Genomic DNA, 17571 nt, shown 5'->3' with positions numbered 1-17571 from the left:
GTAGATCTACCGGATTCATACTCAATGGCCATGAGGCGTCTTTAGTGTTTAGAAGCGAAAATGGCAAATACGGCTCAGAAGTTTCTATGGCGCAGTGGAAATTCGGTTAAAGCGGCAGAAACGTACGTGATGCAGGTTATGACATTCGGGGCTTCCTGCTCGCTGGCCTTAGCTAATTACATAAAGAATCGCAACGCAGAGCTGTTCAGAAAATAATCTCCAAGAGCTGTTGCGGCCATTTGTAGAAACACTTGGATGAGTCTCTTCAGGAAAAGGACCAAGACTGGAAAATTTGGGTGAAGCTGTTACCCAATATCAACGAAGTGAGGTTTTTTCGAGATTCTTGTATGAACAAGAGACACAATGGCATGGAGCATGGAGCAGAGCCCGAGCAAGACAAGTGAAATTATCTTGCACCACGAGGAGAAAAAAGAAACTATAGTTTGGCTTGCATCACACCTGATCCGGAACGATTCTGAACGTTGGAAAAGCTACGGGCGGTTCAAAAGCGAATTCTAAACTTTTTGCAAGGCATATGTAAGAGGCCTTGCGAAGAACAATTGAGGAATATTTTGGCTATAAACCGCGATATGGAAACCGATGCTGTTTTTATTCGTGCATTCCAAGAAGAAGAGTTTCCAGAAGAGATCAGATGCTTAAACCAAGGACCAGGAAAATTAAGCTATTTAAGTGCACTCCTTACCTGGACGAGTTAGGAGTGCTACGTATCAAAGGACGAATCGACAGATTTGAAGGCGTAGACACTAAACGACCCATTATACTACCGCAAAAGCATAGAGTAACGTTTCTGATTATGGTGTCCTATCACAGGAAGAATTACCATTTGTACAATGAAATTGACGTTAACAAGGTACGACAGCGGTACTGGATAACCGGCTTATGCAGTACCGCAAACGCCTGTGTAGCGTGCCGTATGGCCCAACCAGTGCCACCAAAGATGGGCGATTTACCAAAGGAAAGGTTATCGCCGCACACACAACCATTCACCTTTACTGGAGTGGACTGCTTCGGCCCATTTGAAGTCGCAGTGGGCCGCAGGCACGAGAAGAGATGGGGCGATGCCTTACGACCCGTGCGGTACACCTAGAAATTGCTGCATCACTGTCAACTTACTTATTTCTATGCGTATTAAAGGCGTTTGTAGCCAGAAGACGGGTGCCGCGCTGCATACTATCGGACAATGGTACAAATTTTAGAGGAGCGAGTCGCGTATTGAAGAAGCACATAGAACGGATATCAACTTCAGCTGTGGAGCAACAGTATCCAACGTTGGAGTTTAAGTTTAACCCTCCCAGTTCACCGCAAATGGACGGCGTTTGGGAGCGTCTGGTACTTTCAGAAATACTGCCAAAGGCCAGCCTGAAGGAGTAGTGCTAAGAGGAGCGTTTGCTGACGTAGAGCAAATATTGAATTCGAGGCCTCTGACCTATGTGCCTTTAGAAAACGCCGAATCGCAAGCATTAACGCCGAACCATTTTCTAAAAGGCAGTTCTAGTGACCTACGTGAGAGCGGTTCACTGGAACAGTCTGGTCCGCAACTCGCAAAAAAGTATCGTGTTGCCAGCCAAATTGCCGACCGTTTCTGGAAGAGGTGGCTAAGAGAATTCTAGATATTCTCTACCAACAATCACAAAGCGCACGAAATGGTTCCGACCGCAGCTCAAGCCGATAGCAGTAGGTGACGTGGTGATAATTGTAGACGATGCCTAAACGTAATACTTGGCCAAAGGGAAGAGTGATCGACGTTCATCGTGGGAAAGACGGACAGTTGCGAAGCGCAGTCGTTCGCACAGTAGATGACGCGACCAACAGTGAAGCTGGACGTACTGAATTTAGAGAGTAATCCACCGCACGAAAACGCTGGTGAATTACGGTCTTTGGCTTTGCTTGCACTGGTGACAGAGCTGCGACCCGATATGACGGCGCGCTAGTCACAGAAAATTTTTCAAACAGGAAATACGCGAAAAGAAGAGAAAAACACAAATGTAAGATAAAATAGAAACATGTGAGAAATTTGAATTAACATTAAAATAAAGATTTCAGGCAACCGATCTAACCGATCGATTTGCCCTACAAATTGTGCAACTGAATATAGCGCAATAGAACACAAACCGGCGTTAATTTGTTTGGTTAGAGGGCTCGGCATATATGTTCGTCTCGCGAACTTTTTTGGAGCTGTCCCCACGTCACACCCTGAAGATTTTCTACATCCGTTTTGCCGAGAAAAAATACACGATCTTGACCACTCAATACTTTCGCACTATTTATTAGTGAACTATTTATTATTGTCAAATGTGTAGAACTACAACGTTTGGTTGTTAGCAAGTTGAACTTCAGGTATGCGAATCAACAATTTGGATGAATTTTGGATATGTTGTAAAATACACCGTTATTTGAAGCTGTGTGAAATATTTCGGCACACTATTCTATATTTTCCTAATTAATCGTCTTTAAAGTAATAGCTTTTGTGATTTATAAGTAAAACAGCCGAGTTTTTATTTATTGTAACATCATTGGGTTATGATTTTAGCTTACTTTTCTATAATTAATTGTTTTTTTTTTGCTTTAGCTTTCTTCGTCGACTGCTGTGTTTGTTGACTTTAATAAATTAAAACCAGAGGGCCGGGGCTAACTTTGAGCGATATACCTATATGATATAGTCACCCGATCTTAAACAAATTTGGCACAGTCATTAATAGTTATGCTAAACTAAGAAATATAAATTTTTATGGCAATTGTTTAAAAGTAACGAAGTTGAGAGGAACATTATAGATAATAATAATATCCCACAATCCAACGCTGCAAATGATATGCCAGATACAAGATATAGTCGAGACACAAACCAAAGATACGATATACGCACAGAGAGGCAATAAGAGAAGTACATGCACTAGCATACCATGCGTGTGGTTTGGGGAACAATACGCGGGATAAGCATACACCCACACTACACGTATACTATGCGTATATGACCGCGAGAGAGTACCGGTGGCCAATGCAGGTACTCTCTGCCTACGTCACGCTTGCGGGGCCGAAAGCAGTTATATGGCGAACAGCCAAAACCAAGCAAACAAAAGTGACGGCCAAGCAAGCCCATGAGACGGGTGCCGAAACGAAACCAAGTGAGAACTCTGCTTGTGAATCGGGGAGTAGGGGGAAAGAATAAATGCAAGAAACGATAATGGCTTGTGGATTTGTAAGGGGAATATGCAAGCCGAAGAGGGAGGGATGAGCAATGGGGAATTCCTATATCCAATGGATAAGATATGCACATTAGATTGCGATACAGAAAGCTGCCTATATAAAGGAAATCATCTAGTCAACAAGTCGTGATAAACCAAGGGAATTTTAAGGCCTTACGAGTAACCTTAAAAGTTCAAGCTAGTGCAAACAAATACTGTGAAAAGGATCGAGGAGAAGTAGAATAACTCAGAAGGCCTTACGAGTAACCTCTCAAGTTACCAGACAACCAACAAGTCCTTGGAATAGGACCAGAACACCGTGCCCCAGGCGTAAAAGAAGAGAAGTCAAGCGGCTTTAGGACGATCCACAGCACATTGGAAGGCACGAGGATATATCCCACTGCTGAAATTCCAGGATCTATATATCCTGATAAATAACAACGTGAACGGGAACGTGAAAGAAAGGCCATAGGATCTATCCTAAGGCCAATCAGCGTTTCAGAGATACTCTGAAGAGGGAGATACCAGTCAAAGTAATTACATTGCGAGTCTGAAATAGGAACCAGCGGAGACACAAGGAACGAGAGACGGACTGGAGCATGCAGTGAACCACAATCTGCGCTGTCCAAGTTCGGGACATCTCCAGAGAAATTAGTCATACCCAGCCGAGCCCAAAATATTATAAATAAATACGTGATTTAAAACCATTAATCAAACAAACGAGTTCTAATTTCACCAGGGCACAAAATAAATTTTTTTGTGCCGAACCTAGCCCAAGAAATATTAGACATATCCCAAGGGACGATAAAGGATCGTTACAAAGTTATTGACCAAAGTCACTGTTTTCGATCGGTCCTATGGGAGCTATATGTTATAGTCACCCGATCTTGATCAAAGTCGCACAGTCGTTTGTTAGTGTAATAAATTCATAAATATTTATTGTATTGTATTGTATTAAAGTATAGGATATACTTGTAAACTATCAACCTAACTATATTTTACAAGCACTGGCTACTAAGGCCTTCGGCTTAGACGAAAACTACATTCATACACTAGCCTGGGATTCGATCCTGATCCTCGTTGTTCAGTTGACTAAGTGACTAGGCCACTTAGACAACTCATTTACCGAGGACTGCTCCGAATAAATTTATTTAGCAATTTAGAAAAAATATTCCATACATTTCGTTTCAAGTGACGATTTTAGCATACCCTTTAAAAAAGTAGTTTACATTTAGATGGAAAATATATTCGTTCTTTCGCAAACATTAGCCTGTTTATCTAAAACGTTTTTCCACTATGATGGCTATAGGTAAGGAAAGAGTTACCAAAAAAGTTGCAAGGCTATACAGACTTTGACACGGTCGAAGTTACCCCCGGCTGGTTTACAGTATATTCCTTAACTATTATATGTTTTGGCCAAAAATCTTCTCGACATATATGTCACGAGAATAAATTAAATTTAATCTTTTCTATCGCAATATCCAAGATGTTAATTTTCTTCCTAATATAGGCTATTACATCATCAGATGTGACAACAGGGTCTAGCCTAGAAACAAATATATGTTTCTTTGGTGGTATGCCAACGAGAGGCCGCGGTCCCTACGCAGCAGCAACGTTGGACAAGTCAACTTGTTTACGGGGCCCTCGATGCTTTTAGAACTATCGGCAATTTCCATTGGAATGGGTAATTGCCCGGACACATCGGATACTACAATAGGCATCGTTTCTAAGAGATCATTCCCTGGTGATTCCGGTAATTAGTAAGGCTAAGGGGACGATAAGAGACGCTGGCGGATCTACAGATACAGAAACAAGGACTGGTCCTTTTACGTTTCGGAGACTCATTCAAAGGCGATAAACTTCTGAACTGAGTCTCCACCGCAGTAAACTCCGCTTGGAGTTTATTAAATCCTGCCCTTAAAGTCAAAACTATCTCTAGTCCGCCTCATGAATGAGCGCATCTCATTCTCGACCTTTGGATTCTATTCTTCTTTTCTTTTTGTAATAATGTAATAATAGTAATAATGTAATAATAGTGTTAATGTACACTCCTCATCACATCACAGAACATCTCCAACGTACATTTTCAATAACACACTGCTCCTTCACATGTACAAAATATTTGTAATAGAAGTTGAGTTTGTATGTACATATAGTGTACTTGCTGCGTTTATAAGAGACTACTCTTGAAAACATTTAGGACATTTGGAGTTCTCTTACCGTAAAGGTTCTGTTTTAAATTAAACTTAGATAAGTGAAATAACCGTAAAAAATATAAGCAGAGCCATAAGATTACGAATTTTCCGTAATATTGGTTTTCTGTTAAGTAACTTTTTATTTTGTCTAAAGCCATGTATATTTGATGTCGTGTGAGTGATCGCTCTTTTGAAGCTTTTTTCTCAACAGATAAAAACAGGCGCCCCTAAATTTTCTTACCGTCGATAGTACTCTAAACGTACTTTAATAAATTATTGGTGATGAATTGCAAAAAATTTGATTTTCTTTGATTTATTGTACATATATAAATTTATTTTGCTTCCGTATGTCGTTTGGGTGATTCCGGAATTGCATTTATGGCAAACAACTTTGGGGCATAGCATAACTCAAATATTGAGTTTCTGCAGCGATTCCATAACAAGCATTGTTTTTTTTTTCACATGCAATGGTGCAATGCATAGAAGGAAGCATCTCCATTTAAAGTTTATATATTCTTGATCAGCACCAATAGACGAGTTCAGAGATCCATGTCCATCTGTCCGTCCTTCTAGATCGATTTGTATACTGCACGGGTTGTATACCTTGTATTCAACCGGGTCTGCTGATGATAAACTTGGTGGTTCTTGACATAGCTATACAGACAACCTGCTCACCTTTTGTTGTTGCAATTCCCAACTAGTTTTAGCGTTGAAGACTTGGTATGGCTATTGCAATTCTGGAGTTCTTTAGAAAAGTCTGGTGATGATAGAACTTGGTACTTCTTGAAATAGCTATACAGGCAACTTGCTCACCTTTTTGTGTGTTGCCGCCTTTGTCGCAATCTAGCCAGATAATCTACATTTACAAAATTAAATGTGCTTTTTTTTTTATTTATCAATTCTGGTATTCCATTTCACTATCAAAATTTAAATTTCCGATATAAAACGAGTGCTTAAGTTTATTAAAAATTATCCATTTACATTTTATTTTATTTTTTTGTATTTTTTAATATTACTGATTGGACCTTGTTGGTGGTTCAGTCTCATCGTCATCCGAAGGAGGTTGTCGGGATCGTGTACTGAACTGTGAACCAAATGCCTCATCAGGAATATCATCTCTATATCGAGTCCACTTAATCAGAGTTTCTGGTGATCGGTACAAAAATATAAGTTTTGCATATAAATCTTCTTCTAGCCGATATTCTTGAGTCTCACGAACCAAATATATATCATTACACAGTTTTAATATTCGGTCGACATACGGTAGGTCCTCAAACATTATTCGTCTATGATTGTTGGCGATAAGGGAGCGAATGATGCGTGAAACCAGAAACACAAATGTTGTATAGAGGCCAATAATACTATTTAGAAAAATTAATAATTAATGAGTCATATTTTATATGTTGTGAAAAACTTATAATACCCGGTTTTCTCTATATAGCTCATAGTTGTCGGAAATGATTTATCGCAGAAAACGTATATGACAACACCACTTTCGCAATCGCTTTCAGGCAATTTTGAAAGAATATCGTAATAAAATTTATCATCACAATAGTCATGCATTTCCCACCAAGATTTTCCTTCGGCTTTTTTTTTCTCTAATATCATTGGCCGCGTATATTTGCCTATCAGTATAACAATATAAATAAATGAATTAATATGTCCGTACAATATACTAATTGTAAGTGACTACTATTAGAAATCTTTTACACAGGGCAACAAAAGAGTAGTGTACGGCCCAGCTATGACACTTTACACAAGCGGTATTGAATGACAGTTTGGCCGTTGAAGACCCATATCCAGAAAAAATTTTTTTCCAAAATTTTATAAGTAACTCATACTTTTTTTGGAAAAAAGTTACGTTTGGTTAATATTTAAATGCTAAACTTCTTAATTTTTCATTTCCCGGAACTTGGGAAAAAATTTAGTTTTGTCAATATCCTGGTCACAACTGGGCCATCTCTCCTACTTTTTCTGCGGCAAAGAGGCCAAATTTGTTTAGAGTTATTTAAAGTCGCTGATTTTGAGTACTTTTTGAGATGTGCACTTTGTAATCAGCGACCTCAAATTACCCTTAAAGAATATGCGGTGCTTATTTGTTGCCAAAGCTTTATTACCGTGTGTAATTTATACATATATTTAGTGAAAATACCACTTCTGAACAAGGCAAGTATTTACAAAATTTTGTGGATCGAAAATTATTTTGATGGCAATGTTATAAATATTTCATATAACTTGTATGTCCATTTAGAAATAAAATTCTAAAATAATTGGCGGTGCTAAAGAATAATGTTTAAAAGTCTAAAGTTATCGCAAACACTAAATATTTTTAATCAGTTCTTAATCTTATTTTTATACTTACCATCGTAGTCCCTTATAAATTTTACATTAATTTTCTGGTTTTGAACGGTTGCAAATTTTGGTAATATATCCGGGACCAAAATCTTTTCTTTGCTATTATCATTCGAAAGAACCTTGATTAGCATTTCTCGCGTCATTTCTTTATTTTTTGTTAAAATATATGTAGTTTCATGCTTTGTAAGCTCCAATGTATTACTGCTTGTTAATGTGAGACTAATGCGAATATCTACTTCCTTACCTAAATAAATAAGTATATTAGGCTCAAAGAAGAAAAAACTAATGCACACTTACCCGTTTTCAAGTCATTTAAAAGACGATTTTTGTCGGGGGGTGACATATTCCAGACCATTACTGAATTTGCATCGAATTTAATTGCTGTAATATCGACGGCATCATAAATCAGAATGTGGTCAGATGCGTAATTATCTAAAAGGAAGCCATTCAGTAATTTTTGATAATTATACTCTGAAAATTGATGAATTCCTGAATAGCTTTGTGACACATAAATAGGTTCATATTGTCCGATTTTTACTTCAATATCAGCTTTATGAGGTACATTGGGCTTGCCAACAGTTCCGACAAGTGCAAACAGAAATAGAGGACTCCAAATAAGAGCTACTAAAATTAATATAATAGTTCCACCGATTAGAAGCTTCATGTATAATGGTTTCGGCTCTCCTCTAAGAACTGGAAAATCTGTTTCCAATTGTCTATAACAACGCACAATAAATACTGATTGGAATATATCCTCCATTTTTATCCACTCCATTACCGTAAGTGTTGTTCCCAAACATACCCAGTCTAATAATGTTCTTAGTATATAAAGAAATGGTATTTCCATGTAGCTATTAAAAATGATTGATAAGTGCTGAACTTAATAATTTAACTTGGAAATACATACATTTTAAAAGCAATGTAGTTTACCAAAGAATATCCTCTTATAAATACGTTTCCCAAGATACGTTTCGGGTAGCCGCAGCGAATTTGATAAGCAGATAACACCATGTGACAACATTTAATTAAATAAAAGATCACTGGTGCAGTTGCTCCGAAACTATGAGCTGTTACGTAGGGCACTAAAAAAAACATCCATATATGTATCCCAACAACCGTAACGAAATGAAAGACTATTTTGTAAACCAAAGCTTTTCGTAAGTAAATGGCACGTTCCGTTACAATAGTCAAAAATTGAACAATCAGCATAAGGAGAAAACTAAATGGAACTTTATTTCCTTGAATATACGTTTCCAAAACACTAGTACTATATTTATATCGGTACTGTAAAAGAAAAAAACTATAAGTTTACAAATCTGACTTTTTTTGTGCAAGGTTTTTATAAATATTTGCAGAGTAATTTCGAGGTTAAAAAAATAATTGTTGTTCGGATTCGGAACCATTTTTGGGCCACATAGTGTCATAACTTATGTTTATAATTTTTAAAGGTTAACTAGGTATAGATATAGGCAACAAAAACATTTTTTTAGATACTTTGCAAGCTGTAATTAAATCAAATTTCATTAAATAATTTTGGTGTCAATCACAAATTGAAAGAAAGGAAGCGCAGCCACTCGTTAAACCTGAGGATCCTGAGGGGCACCCCACCTTTGAAGTTATCCTTTCTTAGCCTCTCGCTAAACAAATTTTAATATCTTGCTTTTAATCTTCCTTCTTTACACATTTGTAGGCTTGTATTTGGCATCTTCTTTCTCCATAAACAAATCAATGTTGACGTAATTTTTACTATTTTAGAAGATACTCTAGGAGTTTTGTTCCCAACACGTCTGAACCAAAGTTTTTTCTTATTCATCTTAATGTGTTTGTATATATGTCTGAATTATTGCTTAAGAACTTTAAAAATTTTAGGCAAAGGGCTACCATTTGGTGTGCCTTTATAGCAATGAAAAATATTATATTTTTAAAGATAACTTGGAATTTATTACGAGCATATAATATTTTAGCAGTGCTCAGTAAAAGAGTTGAGTAAGTGGCCCGCAACTGGATGTGGGTATTTTTGGTTTGTGAAAAGTGTAGAATTACAACGTTTGGTTGCTTAGATGAGAGTGAGTTTAATTTTTATACCATACACCCATAGGGTGAAATGGTATATTAAAGTCGCCAAAATGTATGTAACAGGCAGAAGGAAGCATCTCCGACCCCACAAAGTATATATATTCTTGATCAGGATCAACAACCGAGTCGATCTAGCCATGTCCGTCTGTCCGTCCGTCCGTCCGTCCGTCCGTCTGTCCGTCTGTCCGTCTGTCCGTATGAACACCTAGATCTCGGAGACTGTAAGAGCTAGAGCCACCAAATTTGGTATGTAGACTCGTGTAGTATGTAGAGTGATCAAGTTTATTTCAAATTTTTGCCACGCCCCTTCTCGCCCCCGCAATTTAAAAAAAGCGTTTATCTCAAAAACTATTCCAGCTAGAGCCACCATATTTGGTATGTATATTCGCTTAGTAAATGCACACATTTTGTATGTGTAAAAATTTTACCACGCCCTTTTCCGCCCCCGTAATTTGAAAAACTTGATTATCTCCCGTATTTTTTTACCTTATGGAATCAAATTTGGCACACTTAAATTTAATACTAATATCTAGCAAAATACCAAATTTGATTAAAATCGGACAAAAAACAGTCGAGTTATGCATATAAACGTTTTTCCATAAGGCCGGAGTTGGCCGTTGGCTGGTGGGGGCGCTAGGGTGCTCGTATGATTGAGTGAGCGAGATACTAAGATATGCTTGTAAAAAGCATGTGAAAATGCATTTGTTTAATAAATTTGAAATATTTGCTTTACTGGTGTATGGTATACCTAAGTCGGCGAGAAGACTTACTTACTTCATTTTTTTTTTATATTAAGTTACTTCCATGTAATTTATGGAAGGATTATTTGGCCTTCCCGTATCGGACGGGTTAACGCTGAGTTTAATTTTATTATTTCATAGGCTTAACTAGGGTTGCCACATGTACAGGGCAGACATATACAGCTTAGAATTGCCATATCAACACCTTTCCTCAATTCAGGGTTCTAATACTTATTTAGTCTAACAAGGGGAACTTCAGGTATGCGAATCACCGATTTGTATGAATTTTGGATATGTTGTAGAATACCCCGTCATTTGAAGCTGTGTGAAATATTTCGGCGCACTATTCTATATTTTCCTAATAAATCGGCTTTAAAGTTGTAGCTTTGGTGACTTATAAGTAAAACGCCGAGTGGTCTACAAGCAGCTCTACGGTGTAAGGGGTAGAGGTCCTGCCTAAAATCGACGGAACTCTGGTTCAACCCCCGCCCGAAACTAGTTAGATTTAGGTTTTCATTTTTTTTTTCCTTTTTTAATAATTATTTTTTTTTAATAGCGAAATAGGTATTTTGATGATTTGTAATTGGAAACATTTTTTATGTATGTTGAAATTATTGTAGATTATTATTAACTATTATTAACTTGTACGCTTAAGGTAATACCAGCTATACGCACGCCATTATGTACTGTATTTTTTAGGCAAGTTTAAAATATGATAAAGCGGATGCAAAACTCCTTAACGCTTATAGAAGAAAATCGAGAAATTTCATCAAAAGAAGACTGCACTAAAGTAAAAACCCCGTCAAAGGCGGGGCAATTCCACTTGTCATCTCTGATATTGAAGGGAATGCTCAAGTATGCATGGTTCGCTTCAGATTAGAAAGTGGTTTTCCAAAATTTTTATTTCGTTTGTTTCCTTAAAATTGGTTTAAAGTTGGTATGTTTTTGCACAAAAGCATTATTTAAACATGTTCATAGTCTTGAGCAAATATACATACGGGTATCATGTTTTTATGATTTATATCACAACAAAAAATGTGAAGGCAGAAGTTAATTAGTCTATTTTGCGTCTATATTTTATTTATGTTTTTGTAAAGGCATAAAAAATGAATCCAATCAAAAATCATCAAAAGACCTATAACGTTATTAGACCAAAATAATTATTGAAAAAGCAAAAAAAAATGAAAACCCAAAACTAACTAGTTTCGGGCGGGGGTTGAACCAGAGTTCCCTTCGATTTTAGGCAGGACCTCTACCCCTTACACCGTAGAGCTGCTTGTAGACCACTCGGCGTTTTACTTATAAGTCACCAAAGCTATAACTTTAAAGCCGATTTATTAGGAAAATATAGAATAGTGCGCCGAAATATTTCACACAGCTTCAAATGACGGGGTATTCTAGAACATATCCAAAATTCATACAAATCGGTGATTCGCATACCTGAAGTTCCCCTTGTAAGCAACGCCGTACTAAAATGTATAATGTGCTTTTTATACCATACACCCATAGGTTGAAATGGTATATTAAAGTCGCCAAAATGTATGTAACAGGCAGAAGGAAGCATCTCCGACCCCACAAAGTATATATATTCTTGATCAGGATCAACAACCGAGTCGATCTAGCCATGTCCGTCTGTCCGTCCGTCTGTCCGTCCGTCCGTCTGTCCGTATGAACACCTAGATCTCGGAGACTGTAAGAGCTAGAGCCACCAAATTTGATATGTAGACTCGTGTAGTATGTAGAGTGATCAAGTTTATTTCAAATTTTTGCCACGCCCCTTTCCGCCCCCGTAATTTAAAAAAAGCGTTTATCTCAAAAACTATTCCAGCTAGAGACACCATATTTGGTATGTATATTCGCTTAGTAAATTATTTTTATGCACACATTTTGTATGTATACAAATTTTGCCACGACCTTTTCCGCCCCCGTAATTTGAAAAACTTTATTATCTCCCGTATTTTTTTACCTTATGCAAATTTGGCACACTTAAATTTAATACTAATATCTAGCAAAATACCAAATTTGATTAAAATCGGACCAAAAACAGTCGAGTTGTGCATATAAACGTTTTTCCATAGGGCCGGAGTAGGCCGTTGGGTGGTGGGGGCGCTAGGGTGCTCGTATGATTGAGTGAGCGAGATACTAAGATATGCTTGTAAAAAGCATGTGAAAATGCATTTGTTTAATAAATTTGAAATATTTGCTTTACTGGTGTATGGTATACCCAAGTCGGCGAGTCGACTTACTTACTTCATTTTTTTTCTTTTTTTCACTTAATAATCTCTTTTTTTTATTACAAGGACGTGTAAAATAACAACTCAAAGATAACTTGTTCTAACTTCAACTGATATGACATTACCTATATCTTTTTTTCCTTATCACATTGATTTTTTTATTTCAGTTTTTAAAGCTTTATACATTATCTTTGTCACTGCGTATTGCTAATTCAATTGATTCGTCCCCTTTGGTGAATAACTTCTTCGCTTGCACTATTCAACATCAACATCTTGGTTTTCTGACTTTGCAAAATTGCTGATACCAAAATTTGGACTTCACATTTGTCTGAATTTAAATTGATTTACAGTAATGGCATAAATATGAAAGTCGTCAATGCTCTTTTTTTTCTCTAGGCAGCTGTATAACTACCTTCTGCTTAATCAAAGCAATACAATTTGATATCCGTTTAGGCATTGTGATAGAACGTACCGAGACTTAATAAATCTTACAAAAATTACAAAAATTACAAAAATTTAATCAACCAAAAAAAAAAAAATGACACTTACTCAAGAACTATATCTTGATATAGAGAACACCAATATACTTGGTTTCATCTTATTGCCGATTCAAGTCCATGACGGATAGTTTATATTTACACGGATTTAAATTTACCTGTGTTACTTAAAACAAACAAAAACCAAAGGGCCGGGGCTAACTTTGACCGCGTCAAAGTTTGTATACCCTTGCAAGTTTTTTGTGTAAAAGGTCTAATGTTTGCGAAAAAAACGGCTTAGGAAATAACGAAGTTATTGATCAAAGTCACTGTTCACCACCGATTGTTCCTATGGGAGCTATATGATATAGTCGCCCGATCTTAATCAAATTTGGCACAGTCAATAATAGTTATGCTAAACTGATAAATATAAATGTTTATGGCAATTGCTTGAAAAGTAACGAAGTTATTGACCAAACTCACTGTTTTCGACCGATTGTTCCTATAGGAGCTATATGATATAGTCGCCCGATCTTAATCAAATTTGGCACAGTCAATAATAGTTATGCTAAACTGATAAATATAAATTTTTATGGCAATTGCTTGAAAAGTAACGAAGTTATTGACCAAACTCACTGTTTTCGACCGATCGGTACTATGGGAGCTATATGATATAGTCACCCGATCTTGATCATATTTGGCACAGTCGTTTGTTAGTATAATAAATTCATAAATATTTAATTTCACGACAATACCTCAAAAAATAACGAAGTTATTGAGAAAAGTCACTGTTCGTGACTTTGACGTTTGTATGGGAGCTATATGATATAGTGATCCGATCCGATCGATATATACAAGCCTACACGCAAAATTTTAGCTCTTTAGCTCTAACGGTCTAGGAGGAGTTTGCGTCGATCCAGACGGACGGACGAACGGACGGGCTATTTGAACTCGCCTAGTCTTGCTGATCAAGAATATATATACTTTATATGGTCGGAGATGCTTCCTTCTATGCGTTGCACACTTCTGACCTATTTGCAAGCGTAGAAAAATGATTATTTACTGTCAGATTTTCAAAAAAAATAATAATGCACGAGAGTTACAAATTATCACGAACTGCAGCGAATAACAGAAAGTACAACAGACATCAGTCAACAGTAGAGAGACACAGTTCAATTTGGAGAGTCGGCAGCGATAAAGCAGCAGTGAGAGAAAAGAATCGAGCCGAAGCAGCAGAGTAAACGACGAGATTAGAATAATTGTAACTTTTCCAAACTATTTTTAATTTAAAATAATCAATAAATTTAGTTGAGTAAACCCACTCAACTCACATAAATGGCAATCGGATATTAGTGGAAATAGGTAGTTGATAATGAGGCAAAGTTATAACAATATATTTATTTGCACAATGATTTAAAGGCCTGTCCAAAAATTAATTATCCTTTATCCTTGTATAAAAACAAATAATTATAATTATAATTATATTTGCCCAATTATAATTATAATTATAATTATTCGTTTTTATACAATTATAATTATTCGTTTTCATACAAGGATAAGGATAACTAATTTTTCCTATTTTTGGACAGGCTTTTAAATCATTGTGCAAATATTATAATATAATAATTATAATTATAATTTTACACTAGTCGAGTAATTTACTTACCGCAAACTTGGGAAAACCAAAAAGCAGCACAAAAAAGTTTATAAAATCGCATAAAAATAGTAAGGAATAGACATCGGTCGATAGACGAGCTTTGTGACGTAAAGCTAGAAAGAATTTATAGAAGCAAGACAAAACGCTACCTTTGTTTCTTTAGGTTAGAAAGTGATAAATGTCAGCATGTATTCTCAGTTGTTTGCTTTCTTAATACATACGCTAAACGCTGCATTGCTCGACGGTAATATTCAGATTCAATGTTGTGATAAACATACTTGTTCTCCATTCCCGGACGAAGTATATCATCCATATCACGTTCAAACGCACTTCTACGCCGCGAGAACTCGGTATCAGCACCAGCTTCTTGCCTTTCAAAAGGGCTTATATTTTCATTATAATTCATTTCTAAATACATTTTAATTTACCTTAACTTATTTAATATATCACGAGGACCCTCTTTGCTGTATGTACGCTTGGGTTTAGTTGCTATTAAAGATGTGAAATTAAAGACAAACAATGACATTTATGCATTTTACATACGATTTTTTTCCATTACCAAAATATCTGCACTGGTTCTTTGCACAGTCCATATTCCTTGTTTTTTTAACATGTATCTATGCCAGAATAGCACTACCAGTAGCATTAAATCGTAGACAGCATTGCCATGTTTCATTATAAGTTCAAAGGTAAGCTGGTTTGATCTCTTGATAAGTCTTTGCTCAAGTATTATCCTCTGATGCATAATACATTTAAAGAATATCATCGCCAAGGTGTAAGTAATCAACGTAACCCAGAAGGTTTTGGTAGGGCGTGGTAATGTGAGTGCACCCCAACAAAGGACCAACAATGGAATGGGCAATGATATTATTGATGAATTAGCAGCTTGGTTTATAAAAACAGATAAATAGCAAATCAACTCGGTATTCGCAATGATTGCATACCACATAGCAATTAACAATTGTACAAATTCGTTGTGTTCGAGTGTCGTGAAGTCATCGCCTTTGGCTATTAGATTCACTCTGGAATCTCTTGAAGAACCATTAAGTTTACTATTTATTAAAAAATATATTCGTAAGTTTTGGTGGTCATAACGGTGTATACGAACTTACTCATTTAAGGATTGATTTAGAAAGTCAAACATGGCTGCTGTATTGGATAGTCCCAGTCGATTCATTATACTAATTTCTTGTAATGTTTTTTTTTCTGCTGAGAGAACTTTATGGACAAATCGATAGTTTCGGGAAAGTCGATTTAATCTGAATGTTAACAATAAAATCAATTCGGATGTAAGCTTTATAACCGGATGCGTATCAAAGTCTTCGTTATTAGAACTTGAGCTGCCTTCATCAACATTAAACGAAACACTACTTTGAGATCGACGAGTATTACTAAATTTCGTTTTTAACTGAAATCAAACTTGGCTTGGATTTGTTTTGGTTTTATACTGCAACAGCTTACCGCCATGAGAAGTTGTCGACTGCGTAAATCTTCTTTCTCCAAAAAATCAAATTCCTCATTAAGATCCATATCGTCACCATCATCTACTTCATCGAACATATAATAATCGCCAGTTCGAATGGCATGGGGGTGAAGGCGCAAATCCCGACGCTTTGGATGAAACGGATGTCCAAAGTACATATCTGTTAACTGTGGCTGCTGGCTTTTTATTGGCCTCATTAGGCTAGATGATGCGTTTACAGATTCTTCAACCCGAACTGCGGAGTGAGACTGTATATGTGCCGACTCACGTGATATCGATTCCAGCGGACGTACTTCTACAAATAAGCGAAGTTAATATAAAGTTATATTCATTACAAATTTGTAATTTTTGGGAATATATTTATAAGTGTAGGTTCAATTTTTTTTTACCAGCTGTTAGGAGCCAAATTTCCAAGTAATCATTTCAAAAAGATCACATCAAATTTTATTAATATACTTTGACCAAACTCTTTTTAATGTAACCTCAAACAGTAAAAATATAGAGGCATGTGTGTATATTGTTGCAAGTTTTTTTTTATTAATCTTGCCTTTCCTATACCCATCAACAGGAGAAGATGTTTTATATAAAAAGTCGAATGTTCGGGAAACAACAATCCGGCGCATTTTATCGGTTGTTTATATGACAGCTACATAATTTAATTATCCGATTTTGATCGAATTTGTCAGAGTCATTTATAAATGGTATACAAAACTGACTAATTTTAATTTTTATGAAAATCGCGTCAAAAGAAACGAAGATATTGATAATAGTCACTGTTCTCGACAGATCGTTTCTATGGGAGCTATATGATATAGTCGCCCGATCTTAATTACATTTGGCATAGTCATTTATATGTGTAATAAACTCAGAAATATTAATAATATTAACGATGATATTGATCAAAGTCACTGTTTTCCACCGAACGTTCCTATAAGAGCTATGTGATATTGTTACCCGATCTTATCAAATTCGGCACAGTCATTAAAAGATATATTAAACTAACAAATGTTTAATTTGAAAGCAATCGGGTGAAAAGTAACGAAGTTATTGACAAAAGTCAATGTTTTCGAAAGATCGTTCCTATGGGAGCTAATGTGGCATAGTCGTTTATATGTATAATTAACTCCCCGATATTAAATTTCATGACAATAG

General features: G+C 36.3%; 1 protein-coding gene across 1 annotated transcript; it reads right to left on the bottom strand.

Moving 5' to 3' along the window:
* Window positions 1-6339: 6339 nt before the first annotated feature.
* LOC26529408 (piezo-type mechanosensitive ion channel component) lies at window positions 6340-15588 on the bottom strand. The gene is made up of 9 exons (XM_023178119.2): window positions 15496-15588; window positions 15365-15425; window positions 15158-15307; window positions 14946-15093; window positions 8661-9037; window positions 8051-8604; window positions 7761-7997; window positions 6822-7023; window positions 6340-6759 (listed from the first exon to the last, which is right to left on the bottom strand). Exons 1-9 carry the CDS (start codon window positions 15527-15529, stop codon window positions 6411-6413), a joined length of 2112 nt encoding a protein of 703 aa, XP_023033887.2. The 5' UTR covers window positions 15530-15588; the 3' UTR covers window positions 6340-6410.
* Between the last annotated feature and the right edge of the window lie 1983 nt (window positions 15589-17571).

This window comes from Drosophila willistoni, unplaced genomic scaffold, assembly GCF_018902025.1.
Source record: "Drosophila willistoni isolate 14030-0811.24 unplaced genomic scaffold, UCI_dwil_1.1 Seg10.1, whole genome shotgun sequence".
In the NCBI taxonomy this organism is placed as follows: Eukaryota; Metazoa; Arthropoda; class Insecta; order Diptera; family Drosophilidae; genus Drosophila; species Drosophila willistoni.
Note: the sequence above shows the minus strand (reverse complement) of the source record. Positions and strands in the feature narration are given on the sequence as shown.